Source organism: Tachyglossus aculeatus, chromosome 19 (assembly GCF_015852505.1).
Source record: "Tachyglossus aculeatus isolate mTacAcu1 chromosome 19, mTacAcu1.pri, whole genome shotgun sequence".
In the NCBI taxonomy this organism is placed as follows: Eukaryota; Metazoa; Chordata; class Mammalia; order Monotremata; family Tachyglossidae; genus Tachyglossus; species Tachyglossus aculeatus.
In genome coordinates, this window is record NC_052084.1 from 20221024 (window position 1) to 20240309 (window position 19286).

General features: G+C 42.1%; 1 protein-coding gene across 1 annotated transcript in view; it reads left to right on the top strand.

The window, feature by feature from the left end:
* Nucleotides 1-19286, top strand: part of LAMA4 (laminin subunit alpha 4) — a 158212-nt gene that overhangs the window by 36493 nt on the left and 102433 nt on the right. The window contains exon 2 of the mRNA XM_038761015.1: nt 15567-15668. Coding sequence (XP_038616943.1) covers nt 15567-15668 — 102 coding nt within the window. The remainder of the gene's footprint in view (nt 1-15566; nt 15669-19286) is intronic.

A 19286-nucleotide genomic window follows, 5' to 3' on the forward strand; every position in this document is an offset into this window, starting at 1 on the left:
ATAGTGTCTTTTTTAATAGACTTCTTGTTACCCCTTTCAACTAATATCAGGGAGGAAAATGATGTGAGAGAAAACAAAAGGCCGAAATCTCTCCATCTGTGGTTTTGGTTTCCTTTCACAGTCAATTGAATAGTAGCATTTTATAATTCAGAACTATTCTCCTTTCCTGCCTTATGTTGTCCACCTTTAACAGCATACACTTGGTAATTTTAGACACAAAGCCCCAAAACCTCTTCCTAAAAGCCCTTACGGCTCAAGCATGAAGCAGGTTGGGGTAAAGGGTGGGGGGAGTTGCAGAAAAAGTTATCTCCAAGGAGATGGGAATTCAGCCTAGTGGCAGTTTAAGCAGGGAGAGAAGTCTCTTAATGAAGACTCTTAATGATGCCACACAGCTGCTCATGACAGATCTCGCTTCTAGAAACTCTTGACTAGCTACAGCCATGCAAAAATAACTACCCAATGTCTGGGAAAGTATTCTATTTACTTTGTTCATTTGTTTTGTGACTAAGGATGAATCCTTTCAAGGGCAGCAACCTGGGAAACTGTGGAAATACGATCGAGTCTCATCTAATTTCCAAGGCCACATTAGTCACATCTTGGAGGTTGTTCAGAGAAAGAATAAAGTATTTTTTTCCCAAACCAGGTCCTGAGGAGCTTCATATCCTGTCCCCAGATATGGCCTAACTCTTCAGGGATTCAGAGGAGGTTGAAATCCTCCTCTCTCTCTCTCTCTGTCTGTCTCTTCTTCCATACTTTGAGCAACAGTCAGATCTGCCATGATAATAATACTAATGATAATTGTGGTCTTTGTTAAGTGCTTATTATCATCAAGCACTGCCCTAATCATTGGGGAAGATACAAGATAATCAATTCAGAATGCCCTTATTCATTCATTCATTCATTCATTCAATCATATTTATTGAGCACTTACTGTGTGCAGAGCACTGTACTAAGCGCTTGGGAAGTACAAGCTGGCAACATATAGAGACGGTCCCTACCCAACAATGGGCTCACAGTCTAGAAGGGACCCGGTTCACAATCTAAGTAGGAGTGAGAATAATGATTGAATCCCCATGGTACAGATGAAGTAACTAAGGCACAGAGAAGTTAAGAGACTTGCCCAAGATTACACATCAGGCATGTAGCAGAGCTGGAATTAGAACCCAGGACCTCTGACTCACAGGCCTGTACTCTTTCCATGTAGCCATGCTGCCGTGATGAATGCATGTGGAAGATAAGGAGAGAAAGGAAATGACCTCCCACAGGGTCAATTTCCAAACTGAATCTTGAGTCATTTTGAGGTTCATAAATAACAGGGCAACATAAAGTGGAAGACACCACCTCTATGCGGATGATAGCCAAATCTACATCTCCATCCCTGATCTTTCTCCCTCTCTGCAGTTTCGCATTTTCTCCTGCTTTCAAGACATCTCTATGTGGAAGTCCTCCTGTCACTTCAAACTTAATATGGCTAAAACTGAACTTCTTATCTTCCCACCCAAACCCTGTCTTCCCCTTCACTTTCCCATCACTGTTGATGACACCACCATACTTTCTGTCTCACAGGCTCGTAACCTTGGCATTATTCTCGTCTCCTCTCTGTCATTCAACCCACATATTCAAGCCATCCCCAAACTCTGTCAGTTCTACCTTCACAACATCACTAAAAACAGCCTCTTCCTCTCCATCCAAATTGCTACCACATTAATATAAGCACTTATCCTATCCCACCTTGATTACTGTATCAGCCTCCTTGCTGACCTCCTTGCCTCCTGTCTTTCCCCAGTCCAGTACATACTCTACTCTGATGCCCAGATCATTTTCCTTCAAAAATGTTCAGACCATGTTCCCCCTCCTCAAGAAACTCCAGTGGGTTGCCCATCCACCTCTGCATCAGTCTAAAACTCCTCATCATTGGCTTCAAAGCACTCAATCACCTTGCCCACTCCTACCTCACCTTGCTACTCTCCTACTACAGCCCAGCCTGCACACTTCATTCATCTAATGCTAACCATCTCACCGTACCTCGATCTCGTCTATCTCACTGTCAACCTCTCGCCCACATCTTGCCTCCTCTAGCCCCGAATGCTCTCCCTCCTCATATTAGACAGATAATTGCTCTCCCTCACTTCATTTACTCATTCATTCAATTGTATTTATTGAGTACTCTGTGTGCAAAGCAGTGTACTAAGGGCTTGGGAGAGTACAGCGTGGCTCAGTGGAAAGAGCACGGGCTTTGGAGTCAGAGGTCATGGGTTCGAATGGCAGCTCTGCCACATGTCTGCTTTGTGACCTTGGACAAGTCACTTAACTTCTCTGAGCCTCAGTTATCTCATCTGTAAAATGGGGATTAAGACTGTGAGCCCCACGTGGGACAACTTGATCACCTTGTATGCCCCCCAGCGCTTAGAACAGTGCTCTGCACATAGTAAGTGCTTAAAAAATGCCACCATTATTATTATTATTATTATTATTATTACAAGTTGGCAACATATGGAGGCGGTCCCTACCCAACAACAGGCTCACAGTCTAGAAGTGGGAGACAGACAACAAAACAAAACATGTGGATAGGTGTCAAGTCCACTTAACTTCTCTGTGCCTCAGTTAACTCATCTGTAAAATGAGGATTAAGACTGTGAGCTCCCCATGGGACAACCTGATCACCTTGTTGCCTCCCCAGTGCTTAGAATAGTGCTTCTCACATAGTAAGTGCTTAACAAATACCATTATTATTATTATTATTATTATTATTATTATTATTATTCTTTGTGCACAATGAGCTCTTGAAAGCCTTACTGAAGGCACATCTCCTCCAAGAAGCTTTCAATCAATCAATCAATCAATTGTATTTATTGAGCGCTTACTGTGTGCAGAGCACTGTACTAAGCGCTTGGGAAGTACAAGTTGGCAACATACAGAGACAGTCCCTACCCAACAGTGGGCTCACAGTCTAAAAGGGCGAGACAGAGAACAAAACCAAACATACTAACAAAATAAAATAAATAGAATAGATATGTACAAGTTAAATAAATAAATAAATAAATAGAGTAATAAATATGTACAAACATATACATATATACAGGTGCTGTGGGGAAGGGAAGGAGGTAAGATGGGGGATGGAGAGGGGGACGAGGGGGAGAGGAAGGAAGGGGCTCAGTCTGGGAAGACCTCTTGGAGGAGGTGAGCTCTCAGTAGGGCCTTGAAGGGAGGAAGAGAGCTAGCTTGGGAGATGGGCAGAGGGAGGGCATTCCAGGCCCGGGGGATGACGTGGGCCGGGGGTCGATAGCGGGACAGGCAAGAACGAGGTACGGTGAGGAGATTAGCGGTAGAGGAGCGGAGGGTGCGGGGTGGGCTGTAGAAGGAGAGAAGGGAGGTGAGGTAGGAGGGGGCGAGGTGATGGACAGCCTTGAAGCCCAGGGTGAGGAGTTTCTTTCCTTAACTTAGCTCTCTTCTCCTCTTCTCCCACTCCCTTCTGCATCACCCTGACTTGTTTCCTTCATTCTTCCTCCCTCCCAAACCCACATCATATATGTAAATAACTATAATTTAATTATTTATTTATTCATTCATTTATTTATATATATCAATAGCTGTCTCCCCTCTAGACTGTGAGCTCATTGTGGGCAGGGAATGTGTCTGTTGTAATAATAATTATGGTATTCGTTAAATACTTACTATGTGCCAGGCACTGTTCTAAGCACTCTCCTAAGTGCTTAGTACAGTGTTTTGCACACAGTAAGTGCTCAAAAATTACGACTAAGTGAGTGAATGAATGAATGAATGAATGAATGAATGAATGAATGCCCTACTTGTTCTTTCTTAGTAGAAAGCTTTATTTAGACTGGTAACAGTGATTGCAGTCAACTGGACTATTTCATATCTATGCTAACACTTATTACCATGCTTGGCACAGAGTAAGTGCTTAACAAATACCACAACTGTTATTAAGAAGCCACATCTGCGTATTTGGAAGCAAACAGGAATCCCAGAACAATTCAGTAGGCTACAGAGAAACTTAGTCATTCCCTTAGATGCATCAAAATGGCAGCCATTTTCTCTCTCCAGCAGTCCAGACTAAGAAAATGAAATGACATTCAAGCCTGGTTATCCAAAGGAAAGACATGTAGCATGATAAGCACTGAGTGGTGGTGGGCGAATGTGACTCAGAATAGAGACGACACAAATACATTCCTATGGAACCACAGCCTTCCTCTAGATAAAGGTCATTAGGGGGCAAGAGTCTCTGACCTCCAATCACCTTATCTTATCATTACTCCCACAGCCCAGATGTCCAATCTGTTCTTCTATGGACTTGGTTTTCAGTAAATGGAATTTTACTAATGAATTTTTCAGATTCATAAACTTTTATATGAACTTGGAAGACAAGTTACCTTATGAATATTGCTACCTTCACAAATTACTAGCATCTACCCTTTCCTCTCCATCCAAACTGCTACTATGCTAGTCCAAGAACTTATCCTATCTCATCTTAACTACTATGCCATCCTGCTCACTGACCTCCCTGCCTCCTGTCTCTCCCCATTCCAGTTCATACTTTCCTCCGCTGCCTGGATCATATTTATTTATTTTATTTGTACATATTTATTCTATTTTGTTAATATGTTTTGCTTTGTTCTCTGTCTCCCCCCTTCTAGACTGTGAGCCCACTGTTGGGTAGGGACTGTCTCTATATGTTGCCAACTTGTACTTCCCAAGCACTTAGTACAGTGCTCTGCACACAGTAAGCACTCAATAAATATGATTGAATGAATTAATGAATATTTCTAAAAATGTGTTCAGTCCATGTCTCTCCACTCCTCCAGAAACTCCAGTGGTTGCCATTCCAACTCCACAACTCTTTACTATCGATTTTAAAGCACTCAATCAGGTCACCCCTTCCTCCTTTACCTCTCTGTTCTCCTACTATAGCCCAGCCTGTACACTCTGCTCCTTGGTGACGGCTTACTCACTGTGTACTGATCTTATCTATCTCTCCATTGGCCCCTTTAATGCATCCTCTGCCTAGCCTGTAACTCCTTCCCCCTTCATATATCATAATAATAATGGCATTTATTAAGCACTTACTATGTGCAAAGCACTGTTCTAAGTGTTGGGGAGGTTACAAGGGGATCAGGTTGTCCCATGGGGGGCTCACAGTCTTAATCCCCATTTTACAGATGAGGTAACTGAGGCACAGAGAAGTTAAGTGACTTGCCCAACAACATCACACAGCTGACAATTGGCAGAGCCAGGATTTGAATTCATGACCTCTGACTCCAAAGCCCGGGCTCTGCCAGACCACCCCTGGCATTTCCACCATCAAAGCATTATTAAGGTCACATTTCCTTCAAGTGCCAATTAAGCACTTACTGTGTGCCAGGCACTGTATTCAATGCTGAGCTGGATACAAGCAAATCAGGTTGGATACAGTTCCTGTCCCGCATGTGGCTCACAGTATGAATCCCTATTTTACAGATGAGGTAACTGAGACACAGAGAAGTGAAGTGACTTGCCCAAGGTCACAGAGCAGAGAAGTGGAGGAGCCAGGATTAGAACCCATGATCTTCTGATTCCCAGGCCCGAGCTCTATCCAATATGCCATGCTGCTCCTTTAAGTCCTCTTTTCCTCACCCCCCTCTCCCTTCTGCCACATCTATGCACTTGGATCTATACCTTTGGGAATTTATTTGCCCCACCCTCAACTCCACAGCACCTATGTACATGTTTTAAAATTATATGTTATAAATTATTTTATTTATATTAATGGCTGTCTCCCCTTCTAAGCTGTAAACTCCTTGAAGGCAGGGAACCTTTTGGCTAACTCTGGTGTACTCTCCTGAGTGCTTAGTGCAGTGTTTAACATAGAAGTGCTCAGTAAATACCACTGATTGATAAATGCCATTGTTTTAAGGCAGGGAGAGGCATTGACAGACCACTGGTATTTTTCAAAGAAACAAAAAAAAAAACCCTGTCTTTTTCTCTTAAATTATATGCATTAAGAATTCACTGTGGGCTAAATGCTGAGGAGAATACTCCATTACCTGGTGCCTGCCTGTTGGTATTTCCTTCTGTCTGTATCTCAGTCTCTTTTTCAGGTGGTCTCTTTTTGTGTCTGACCACCCAGAAATCCTAGGCATTTGATTATCTTCAACCTTTGGCTAATTGACCAATCCTGATAGCGCATATGGAATTGTGTCTTAAGCTGTGGAGTCATCTCCAACCAATAGCAACCCTATGGACACATCTCTCCCAGAATACCCCCTCTCCAACTGCAATTAGAAGCAGTGTTGCTCAGTGGAAAGAGCACAGGCTTGGGAGTCAGATGTCATGGGTTCTAATCCCAACTCTACCACTTGTCAGCTGTGTGACTTTGGGCAAGTCACTTAACTTCTCTGGGCCACAGGTACCTCATCTATAAAATTGGGGTTAAGATTGTGAGCCCCACTTAGGACAACCTGATCACCTTGTATCCCCCCAGTGCTTAAAACGGTGTTTTGCACATAGTAAGCGCTTAACAAATACCATCATTATTAATTATTCTAGCAGTGGATCCACAAAGTTTTCTTGGTAAAAATAAGGAAGTGGTTTACCATTGTCTCTTTCTGCGCAGTAAACCTGCCCTTGACTCTCTCCCATGACACTCCTGCCCAGCATAGGTGAGTTTTGACTTGTAGCAGATTGAATACCAGACTGAAAAATGTTTGACCAAATGCACGTCTCTCACAAACCTGAACGGTTTCTCACTCTTGAGTCACCTTCATGAGAAGAATTTTCTTCTGATACTTTAGGATGTTATTCATCATGGTAGAACTCAAAAACTTGAGCTGATGCAAGTAGGCTTTTTTTTTTCCATGAGCTTACACCATCACGTGTGTTTCCTGATTGGCTGGGAGTATGCCTGATTGGCAGCTGTTGCCAAGGAATTTCAGTGATTTTCACTACACTCACTGAGGAAATGAAGGACAGACTTAGAAGGGAAAATTAGTATTACATGATTCCAATAACATCCATTCTATTTTCACAGTGTAATCCCTGCATATACTAGGACAAGGTTTAAGGTTGTTTGACCCAGGTTGAGTCATTAAAAAAATAGAAATTTCTTCAAGAAATGTCCTTTCCAAAAACATGCTTTGCTCCATCATGACAAGGCTAAAGAGGGCTTTTAGGAATATAGTTTAACTCACTGGCAAATGGTTATAAGAAGACTAGTGGCTTTATCAAGGGCAGGAAATGAACAAATCAGTGAAAACAAATAAAAAATGATTCTAACACTCTAAAAGATGAAAAGCAGGCAATACATTTTCATTTATCATCAGTAGGTCCTAGGAAATATGTTATTTTTCCAGCTAACATGGTGGTGAAATTAAGGCATTGATGGGATTATAATTGTTTTATCCAGAATGTGGCCACCCTAATAACCGACTGAAAAAAAAAACCTATCTTCATTTATATGATACCAATCACAGAAATGTATTTCTTCTTCACTAAAAGCAGCTATATATCTTACACAGGAGGGCTTTTACTTTTGGCAGGATATTCTCCGTCACTCTTGAGAAGAAATAAGTCTTTGTGACTGTAAGAAAATGCTTTGAACTGGATTAACGTCTAAGGAATTTGAAACCACCCTCCCTCCAGTCTCAGGGAGAAAGTTGGGCAAGCAAAGGGAAATTTTCTCTGGGATCCTAAAACCAAACGTGGCCTGTTGAAATGTGTGGAATTTTAACTGGGCAAAATAGAGTTCTGTATGTACTAATCTATAACATGAATGTTCCTTAATTAATCACTTTATTCCTGTGCATCTAAATGCTTATTCTGTACATATCAAAGTCCAGGATTTGGGAGATGAGAGAAGCAGCATGGCTCAGTGGAAAGAGCCCAGGCTTTGGAGTCAGAGGTCATGGGTTCAAATCCCAGCTCTGCCAATTGTCAGCTGTGTGACTTTGGGCAAGTCACTTAACTTATCTGTGCCGCTGTTCCCTCATCTGTAAAACGGGGATTAAGACTGTGAGCCCCATATGGGACAACCTTGATTACCTTGTATCCCCACCCTCCAGTGCTTAGAACAGTGCTTGGCACATAGTAAGCGCTTAACAAATACCAGCATTATTATTATTATTATTATTATTATTATTATCTATTATGTTCTTAATGTTCATTCCATGCCTTCTACTACACCAGATATGTTAGATTTGGTATTTATTAAGTACTTTGTGCCATGCCTTGTGCTAGCCCCTGGAGTAAATATAAATCAATGGTATCTACTAAATGCTTACTGTGTGCAGAGCACGGTACTAATAGCTCGGAGAAGAGACTACAATACAACAGAGTTGGTAGATGTATTCCCTGCCCACAACGAGTTTACAATCTAGAGCTATATCTCAATATTACATTATAAAGATATGTGATAGAACAAATGTAAGAAATAAACAAAGCAGTGTCACATATGCAATCCTTGTTCCACAAGGGGCTGACATGCAGCATAGAATGTATCTGCCAAGATTTGAAGCTGCAATGTAAATCTGGGAACATGTGGACTAATAATCCTCAGTAGAGGGTCAGGAGAATGCTGGTTGGGTTCTAATGAGCTATAGAGAGCAATGAAATGCCACTAACTTGGAAACAATCAATTTGAAATACCACTTGGATCTGTGATTTTTAGACATTTGATATTCACCTCACCCTCAACGCCACTGCACTGAAGCCCATACCTTTAAATTATATATTATAAATTATGTATTTATTTATTTATATTAATGCCTCTCTCCACCTCTAGATTGCAAGCTCCATGTGGGACAAGGACTGTGTCCAACCCGATTTGTTTGTATCCACCCCAGCACCTAGTACAGTGCCTGGCACATAGTAAAGAACTTAATAAATAACACAATTATTATTATTACTCTTGTTATTACTATTATTATTTTCATTATAGGCAGGGAACGGATACGCTAATTCCATTGCATTATGCTCTCCCAAGATCTTAATACAGTGTTCTGCACATAGTAAGCCCTCAAAAAGTATCATTGATTGATTGACTCTTCTTAGGGCCCTTTTCCTATCAGGGAAAGTTGTATATTCCGGATATTCTAGAAGAGAGCTACTGCTCCTTTTTCTGCCACAGAGCAACCTAAGCTATCCTGAGCTGTCTATCCACAGAGGAATTTTGATTCCGTTTTCCCACCTTACATTGGGTTTTTTGTTGGTTTTTTTGCTTGTTTGATTTTGGGGTGGTGGGGGGGTTGGTATTTGTTAAGCTTTGTGCTAGGCAGTATGCTAAGCACCAGGGTAGATACAAGCTAATTGAGTTGGACACAGTCCCTATCCCAGTTTTACATATGAGGTAACTGAGGCACAGAGAAGTTAAGTAAGTCGGCCAAGGTAACAAGCAGGTAAGTGGCAGAGCAGGATTTAGAAACTAGAACCTTCTCACTCCCAGACCCGAGTTCTATCCACTAGGGCATGCTACTTCTCACTGGGTCTTAAGGTTGAGTTGTTTTTTGGCTCTTCTCCCTTTTTGAAGTTTATCAAGATGCTATGACTACTCCTGAAGGACATCAGAATTGGATTAACCATATCAGATCCTTTTCCCATCACCAAGTGAGGAAATTGAAGGGTGTGTCCTAGGTCTATTATTGCTCAACCTATTTTTGCCAGCTCTGTTTGAGAATGCAACCCAGAAGATAGAATGAGAAGACATTCCAATTTCTGGGAAACTCTTTCAACCAAACAGGGTTACAGCATTACCCAAAATCCCCAAATCAGTCCTCTAATCATCATTGTCGGCATTTATTGAGCGCTTACGGTGTGCAAAGCACTGTACTAAGCTCTTGGGAGATTACCACAGAATTGGTAGACATGTTCCCTATACACAACAAGATTACAATCTAGAGGGGGAGACAGACATTAATATGCATAAATAATTTATATCTCCAAGCAAACACCCAAGAAAACATGCATATCCTTTAAGAACTACTTGTCAAAATCACCAAACATCTCCCTCCGGACAGACAGTGAAGCCCCATCTCACCCCCCAGATTTCACTCTCTGAAATCACTATTTACCCAATAGCCAAGTCCAATGGACTCAATCAATCAATCCATTATGATAGTTACAGAACACCTACTGAATTTTAGAACACCCAGGTCTACAGATGGTGTCTCTAGACTGTACGCTCACTGTGGGCAAGAATTATGTCTACCAATTCTGTTATATTGTATTCTCCCAAGCATTTAATAGAGTGTGCTGTAATATGCTCAACAGATGATTGATTGATAATAATAATAATAATATAATTATGGTATTTGTTAAGTGCTTACTATGGGCCAAGCACTGTTCTAAGTGCTGAGGGAGACACAAGGCAATCACCTTCTCCTTCATGGGGCTCACAGTCTTAATCCCCATTTTACAGATGAGGTAACTGAGGCACAGAGAAGTTAAGTGACTTGGCCAAAGTCACACAGCTCTCAAGTGGCAGAGCTGGGATTAGAGCTCACGATCTCTGACCCCTAAGCCTGTGCTTTTTCCACTGAGCCATGCTGCTTCTTGCTTTCAGTGCTTAGTACAGTGCCTGGCACATAGTAAATGCCTAACAAATACCATAATTATTATTATTATTGTTGTGTGAGAGCTATAGGTGTCTTTATGGGAAGGTATGGTAGAATTAGTAGTCAGGATCCCTGACCTCAATAAGTTTACACTCTAAGGAGGAGAGAGGCACTAAAGTTAATTACTTATATAATAATAATAATGATGATGGCATTTGTTAAGTGCTTACTATGTGCAAAGCACTGTTCTAAGCACTGGGGGGATACAAAGTGATCAGGTTGTCCCACATAGGGCTCACAGTCTTAATCCCCATTTTACAGATGAGTTAACTGAGGCACAGAGAAGTTAAGTGACTTGCCCAAGGTCGCACAGCTGACAATTGGTGGAGCCGGGATTTGAACCCATGACCTCTGACTCCCAAGCCCATGCTCTTTCCACTGAGCCATGCTGCTTCTCATGGGGGGAGTATTCTAGTATATAAAAATGTATAATACATGTAGTATATATATATATATATATATATATTATATATATGTAAATATTGTTATATAAAATGCTAGAGGAGACTGGGAGAACTTAAAAGCTTAAGTGGCATAGAAGTGTGGAAATGGCATCATGGAGGAAATAAAGTGTGTGTTGCGGTGAGGAGGGAAATAGGAAGCAAAAAAGGGTATGCCTCAGAAGAGCTTTGAAGTCATGGAGAGCTGCAGTCTGCTGGATGTGAAGGAGCTGGGAGGGTGGGTTTGAGCTAGAGTTTGGCAATGAGAAAGATGAGAATGAATCATAGTATGTTACCTCGAGAGAGCGCAAGCTGGGATGTAGTGGGAGAAGAGAGTGGATAAGTAGAAGGGAGAGAGGTGACTGAGAATGGATTGAGAGATTGAGAGAGCAGAATGGAAGATTTTGAGGAATGGGGAGATGTGTGCAGAATAATGTTATAAGAAAAGGATCCAGGCAGTAGAGTGAAAAAGAGCCTGGAGAGGGGTGAGGCTGGAGGTCGGGATGTCAGCAAGAAGGTTGATGCAGAACTCAAGCTAGGATAAAATAATAACAATCGCGGTATTTGTTAAGCGCTTCCTATGTTCCAGGCACCGTACTAAGCGCTGGGGTGGATACAAGCAAATTGGGTTGGACACAGCCCCCGTCCCACATGGGGCTCACGGTTTCAATCCTCATTTGACAGATGTCAGTCAGGAAATAAGCCATTAGTATTCACTGTTACCTAGACTGTTCTAAGTGCTTGGGAGAGTACAGTAGAGTTAGATCGTTGCCCTCATGGAGCTAATGATGAGATGGATTATCCCCTTAGTGCAACTTTCCTCTTAATCCATACAACCTTTAGGCAGAATGAGAGGTCAAAAGGTCGAGTAGAGTGTGGGGGACCAAGAGTTCAGCTGTTTGTCTAAACGAAGCCCATGATTCAAAGCGTCGCTTGTGTGAATCCCTCTGAAAATAGACATCGATATCCAAAGTGAGCGTTGCCTGGCAACAAGAACAATAAAGACCTTAGTTGGATTCACATTCCCAACTCCCTGGCAGGGAAATGTTTTCAGACTGGGGTGGCATTCTCTTTCTTACTCACAATGTCAAAGAGCAATTGCCAGAATATGTTTCAGTAGAATACAGTGGTCAGGTTTAAGCCTTATGCGTCACTTTTCAAATGAATGTGTAGGATCCCACAGCATTAATAATCATGGTATTTATTTAGTGCTTACTATGTGCCAAGCAGTGTGCTGAGCCTCGGGGAAGATACAGCATAATCAGGTCAAACCCAGTCCCTGTACAACATGGGTTTCATAGTCCAAGAGGGAAAACTAGTATTTCATCCATATTTAACATGACAAAGCTGAGGCACAGAAAGCTTAAGTGATTTTTTTATGGTACTATATACATTTTTATATTGTGCCAAAGACTGTACAAAGCACTGGGATAGGTACAATATAGTCAGATTGGACAAAGTCTCCAGCCCCAACATGGCACTCTGAGTCTTGGTATGAGAGAGTAGGATTTAATCCTCATTTTACAGATGAAGAAATTGAAGCACGGATAAGTGACCTCCCGAAGGTCACACAACAGGCAAGTGGCAGAGCCGGGATTAGAACCTAGATCCTCTGACTCCTAGGCCTGTGCTCTATCCACTAGGCCACATTTCTTACAAAGCTAGAAGAGTTCTCAGAGTGGGAATCCAGTACACAAATATTAAGAGTGGAGGTTGCACTGAATGGGAAATTGTGACAAACAGGGAAGGCTTCCTGAAGGAGGGCTTTAAATATGGGGTGGGTGGTAATTTGATGGATTTGAGCTGCGGAAGGGAGATCCATGCTTGGGGGAACATGGTAATCGAGGGGTTGAAGTTGGGAGGGTCAAAAGCAAGGTCTAGATAGAAAGAGACATGTGGAGGAGCAAAGAGTGAGCTGAGGTGTAATGGGAGAAGAGAGCAAATATTTCAGATGGAGAGAGCCAGTTGATAACCATAAAGCCAATGGTAAGGAATTTCTGCTTGATTCAGAGGGAAATGGGTAACCCTATTTGCTAAATAGAGTATATGAAATGATACTACTAATATGGAAATACTTTGGAAAAGAGAATATTCAATACAAACTCAAGGTATCATTAGTTGTTTTGGGATCAGAGAGAGACAACCATGCGGCCTATTGAGAAACAGTGTTTCCTAGTGGAAAGAATATGGTCTGGGGTGAAAGAGAGCCTGGCCTTTAATCCCAGTTCTGCTGCTTGCTTGCTCTGCGACCTTGGGCATATCACTTGACTTCTATGTGCACCAGTTTTCTCATCTGCAAAATGAGGTGCAATCCTTCTCTCTTCTACTTAGACAATGAGCTCCATGTGGGAACTGGCCTGTGTCTGACTTATTCATCTTGTATCTACCTCACTGCTTAGTATTGTACTTGGCACATAATAATAGTCAGTAGGCCTAATAATTGTATTTGTTGAGTGCTTACTGTGTGCAGAGCCTTTTACAATAAAACTCAGTATAACAGACACATTCCCTGCTCACAGAGACCTTAGAGTCAAGAGGGGGAGACAAACATTACTATAACTAAATATATTACAGATATGTACATAAGTGCTGTAGGGCTGGGAGGGGGGAAGAGCAAAGGGAGTAAGTCAGGCTGATGCAGAAGGGAGTTGAAGAAAAGGAAAAGAGAGCTTAGGGAAGGTGTCTTGGAGGAGATGTGCCTTTAATAAGGGTGTGAAGTGGGGAGAATAATTATCTGTTGGACATGAGGAGGTAGGGCATTCCAGACCAGAGGAAGAGGTCGGCAGCAAGATAGACGAGATTGAGGTACAGTGAGAAGACTAGCAGTAGAGATCAAGGTACAGTGAGGTTATCATTAGAGGAGCAAAGTCTGTAGGAGAGTAGCAACATGAGGTGGGGGGGGGAAAGGTGATTGAGTGCTTTAAAGCCACTGCTGAGGAGTTTTTGTCTGACGTGCAGGTGGATGGGAAAATATGGCCTGAACATTTCTGTAGAAAAATGATTCAAACAGCAGAGTGAAGTATGGACTGAAGTAGGGAGAGACAGGGGGCTCTGGGAGATCAGCAATGAGGCTGATACAGTAATCAAGGTGGGATAGCATAAGTGATTGGATTAACATGATAGCAGTTTGGAAGGAAAGGGCAGATTTTAACGATGCTGTAAAGGTCGAACTGACAAGATTTGGTGATGGATTGAATTTGTGGGTTGAATGAGAGAGAGGATTCAAGGACAAGCCAAGGTTATGGGCTTGTGAGACTGGAAGGATGGTGGTGCCGTCTACAGGGATGGGAAAGTCAGGGGGAGGACAGGGTTGGGGTGGGAATAGCTCATAAATATTATAACGTGAAAAGCACTATATTATTCACTTATTTACAAATAGTATAATCAAGATAAACCATTTAACATACAATTGAATAAACATTTATGCAAATATGCTGAGGTTGGGAATAAGAAAGTTCATAAATGCTAGGGTTTATATGATTTAGAGTGCCGGAAATTATATAGTCATCACTATTACTATATGACAAAATGGTCTATCTACTTAATATTCTGAAAGATCTGAATAGTGTAAATTTATTATTTCATAGGTACCCATGTTTTGGAGACTAGTAATAGCTCATCATTGAGGCGTAATGATCTCATTCAGTCTGAGGGTAAAGCAAAGATTTCTGTGAGTGAAGGAAACCCTCTTTTACCATCTCCACCCCCTCCGTCCCCAACGTTGGTTGCCCCCTGCTTCTATTCAAACTCAGAATGTTGGGATAATGTTCTAGAGGGGAGACCTTGGGAAAAATCAGAGGACCTGGGTTTGAATCCCAGCCTGGCCACTCTGTCTGCTATGTGAACTTGGGAAGGTCATTTCACTTCTCTGTACCTCAACTACCTCATCTGTAAAATGGGAATTTAGACTGTGCCCTCCATGTGGGACATGGACTGTTTCCAAACTGATATCTTGAATCTACCCCAATGCTTAGTACAGTTCCTGGCACGTAGAAAGCTTTTATCAAATACCATAAAAAGGGAGGTGGGGAACAATAGTTCTAAAGGAGAGGCAAGATAAAGACCATAAAGGGAAGAAATTCATTACTATACTTAAACAGCATGTTGCTGATCAATTTCAGTGTGATTTTTTGTTTGTTTGTTTCTTCAGTCTTTCACAGAACCTATTTTGATTTTTTTTTAGACCGTCATATAACTGTGAAGCAGCATGATCTATTGGAAAGAGCTTGGTGTAAAGTCAGAGAATCTGGGTTCTAATTCTGACTTTGGCACGTCCCCGCTGGGAGACCTTGGGCAAACCACTTAATTTCTCTGTGCCTCCATTTCCTCCATTGTAAAATGTGGTTAAAACCTGTTCTCTCCCCTGAACTGTGAGCCCTATGTGGGTTAGGGACTGCGTCCAAACTTATATCTTGTCTACCGCTGCCATAATTTAGTGCAATGCTTGACACATAGTAAGTGATTAACTAATACCTGAATTATTATTATTAAGTTAACCTTTGGAATAATATTGTATTCATTTCAGAAATGCGAAACTGGATATTTTTATTCTACATCTGGAGAATGTTTGCCCTGCAACTGCAACGGGAACTCAGATGATTGCCTGGATGGTTCCGGAATCTGTGTGGTAAGTGGTATTCCCCTTTCCCCAGTGTCCAATTCATCCTTGCTTTTTATTTCAGAGAGCAGGGTTTCATCCTACTCATCTAGTATTGCCTGCTTAAAAATGAGCTCCATAATGAAGTCCTTTGCTTTCCCTTTTCCTGCAGAGCACATCATGCAAACCAACGTGGCTCTTAGCTTATCTCTCCCCTCCTCCAGAAACCTCCAGTGGTTGTCCATCCCTCTCAGCATCAAGCAGAAGTCCCTCCGCCTCAGTTTTAAAGGTTCTAATCCCAGTTCCACCATTTGTCTGCTATGTGACCTCAGGCAAGTCACATCACTTCTCTGTGCATCAGTTACCTCATCTATAAAATGAGGATTGAGATTGTGAGCACCACATGGGACAGGGACTCTGCCCAACCCGATTTCTTGTTTCCACCCCAGGGCTTAATGCAATGTCTGGTACATAATAAGCACTTAACAAATACCATAACTATTATTATTAGACAATCAGCTCGCTTCCTCTAATACCAATTTACACACTGTTCCTCACTGTCCTCCCTCACGCTACTGACCTCTCGATCACACCCTCCTTCTTGCCTAGAACTCCCTCCCTTCTTAATATCTAGCAGACCATTACTCTCCCCATCTTTTCCATGCCCTATGAAAATCACACCTCTTCTAGGGAGCCCTCCCCAACTACTCTCTTAGCTCCCAACTCTGTTATTAAGCTTTTGGGTACTGACTCCATTTTCTCCCCCACACAGTGCTTATGTAAATATCTTTAAACTCCGTTTCTCCCCTACCTGTTATTTGTTCTCAAGGTTTGTCTCCCTGACTAGATTTAAATTCCTTGACATTAATGATTGGAAGTGGTTTCTACTGACTGTGTGGTAATGCTGACTCAGCTCAAAGCTCCTGTTCTGCTTGATGGAAATCTCAAATGAAACCATCTGGGATAATTCATCTGAATTCTATAGCAGTATAATGGTTCTGATCTATGCTCAGCATTATTTCTTATAAACTAATATGAATACTAACTTCCACTGGCCTATTTATCAAAATGAGGCCAGGGGATGAGATGTTACTCAAATGCTGAGGAAAATGTTTTTTTATTTATGTCTGTCTCCCCCTTTAGACAGTAAGCTCGTTGTGGTTGCTGACTCTGTTGTATTGTACTCTCCCAAACGCTCAGTACAGTGTTCTACACATAGTAAGCACTCAAGTGCTCCAGAAGCAGTGTGGTCTACTTGATAGAGCACGGGACTGGAAGTCAGAAGGACCTGGGTTCTAGTCCCGGATCTTCCAGTTGCCTGCTGTGTGACCTTGGGCAAGCCAAAGAATTTTTCTGCACCTTAGTTACCTCATCTGTGAAATGGGGATTAAAACTAGGAGCCTTATGTGAGACAGGGACGGTATCCAACCTGATTAGCTTCTATCTACTCCAGCACTCAGTACAGAGCCTGACAGGTAGTAAGTGCTTAACAAATAAACTAAAAAACTAATTGTAAAGGAAGTTTCACAATTGTCCCTCCCTTGAGACTGAAGTGTTCATGAGCAGCATGACTTTCCTCAGTGAGGTCCAACATAGCATTTACAGAGATCAGAAGAGCTTTAATTATGAAGGACAATGGTGAGCATTTGTTTCTCACAATTCATCAGTAGTTTTTTATTGAACACTCCTTCTGTGCAGAGCCCTGTACTTAGTACTTGGGAGAGCACAATACAGTTAGTACAAACAATCCCTGCCCTCAAGGAGCTTACAATCCAGCTGGGGTGTGAAACACTAAAATAAATTACAGGTAGGGAGAGGATTTTAGAGGGTCTTTAAAGATTAACATGAATCTAATTGTCTCTAAGGAAATATGAATATTCAACCTCCAGTTCACTAATTGAACTCAGAAGCAAGTCAACTGATTCATCTATTTTTATGCTGTAAATCAGTCATTCTCTTGAGTACAGAGGACAAGCAACGGAGCTCTTCCTTCTCCGTCTTCCCTCCTCCTTTTCTCTCTCCCAGCTGCCAATAATATTCCATTCCACACAGGATGCTCTCTGCTATTGTGTAGCCTTATGCAGCTGTCTAAGCCATCCCAATTTAATGCCTCCATCTCCGGTTTCCTGTTCTTTTAATCCTGGTGATTGAAAACAAACCCTCCTGGAAGCCCCGGAGCAAACATATAACTCTGGTAATTGTGCCATTTCAGGGTTATGTGATTTGTAGTTCAGTGAAATTATTGCTATATCAGAGGTCAGTAAGCCCTGGTGAAGGATCACACTCTAACCTGCACAAATATGAATGATCTTCCTCCTCCTCCTTTACCCAACCCCACCCCAGGAAACATCAGGAATGAAACTGGAGAAATGATGCTTCTCTAACCAGGTGCTCTGTCCTGCAGATGGGAAGGACATTTACTCATTCATTCAATCATATTTTTTCAGTGCTTACTGTCTGCAGAATACTGTACTAAGCGCTTGGGAGAGTGCAATATAACAATAAACAGACAGATTCTCTGCCCACAGCAAGCTTAGAGGTAGAGACAGACAATTAATATAAACAAATAAATTACTGACATGTACATAAGCGCTATGGGACTGGTATGGGAGAGGAATGAACAATTATAAAAATAATAATAACTATTACTACTGTTATGATATTTGTTAATTGCTTACTATGTGCCAGACACTGTACTAAACACTGGCATGGATACAGGCTAATCAGGTGGGACACAATCCCCGTCCCACATGGGGCTCACAGTTTCAATCCCCATTTTACTGAAGAGACAACTGAGGAACAGAGAAGTGAAATGACTCGCTTAAGGTCACACAGCCGACAAGTGGTGGAGCCGGGATTAGAACCCATGACCTTCTGACTCCCAAGCCCATGCTCTATCCGCTATGCCATGCTGCTTCCCAAATAAAGGGAACAAGTCAGGACAACACAGAAGGGAGTGGGATAAAAGGAAAGCGGGATTAAGGAGAGGCCTCTTGGAGGAGATGTGACTTCAATAAGGTTTTGAAGAGGGGGAGAGTAATTGTCTGTTGTATTTGAGGAGGGAGGGCTTTCCAGGCCACAGGGAGGATGTGGGCGAGAGGTTGGCAGCAAGACAGGTGAGATGGAGGCACAGTGAGAAGGTTAGCATTAGCAGAGCCAAGTGGGACAGCTGGGTTGTAGTAGGAGAGTAGTGAGGTGAGATAGGAGGGGACAAGGTGACAGTGCTTTAAAGCCAATGGTGAGGAGTTTTTGTTTGAAGCAGAGATGAATGGGCAACCACTGGAGGTTCTTGAGAAATGGGGAAACATGTACTGAATGATTTCGAAAAAAAATGATCTGGCAGCTGAGTGAAGTATGGTTTGGAGTCAGGAGAGACAGGAGGCCAGGAGGTCAGCAAAGAGGCTGATTCAATAATCAAGTGGGGAGAGGATAAGTGACTGTATTAAGTGGTAGCAGTTGGATGGAGCGGGAAGGGCAGATTTTAGCAGATGCACTCTACCTGAGTGCATCACGTAGGACAAATTCTGCCTAAATATAGAATGACTAGTTTCAAAGCAGCTCCACACTACTGGAAGGAGCATGGCTTAGTGGATAGAGCATAGGCATGAGAGTCAGAAGGACTTGGGTTCTAATCTCAGCTCCATCACT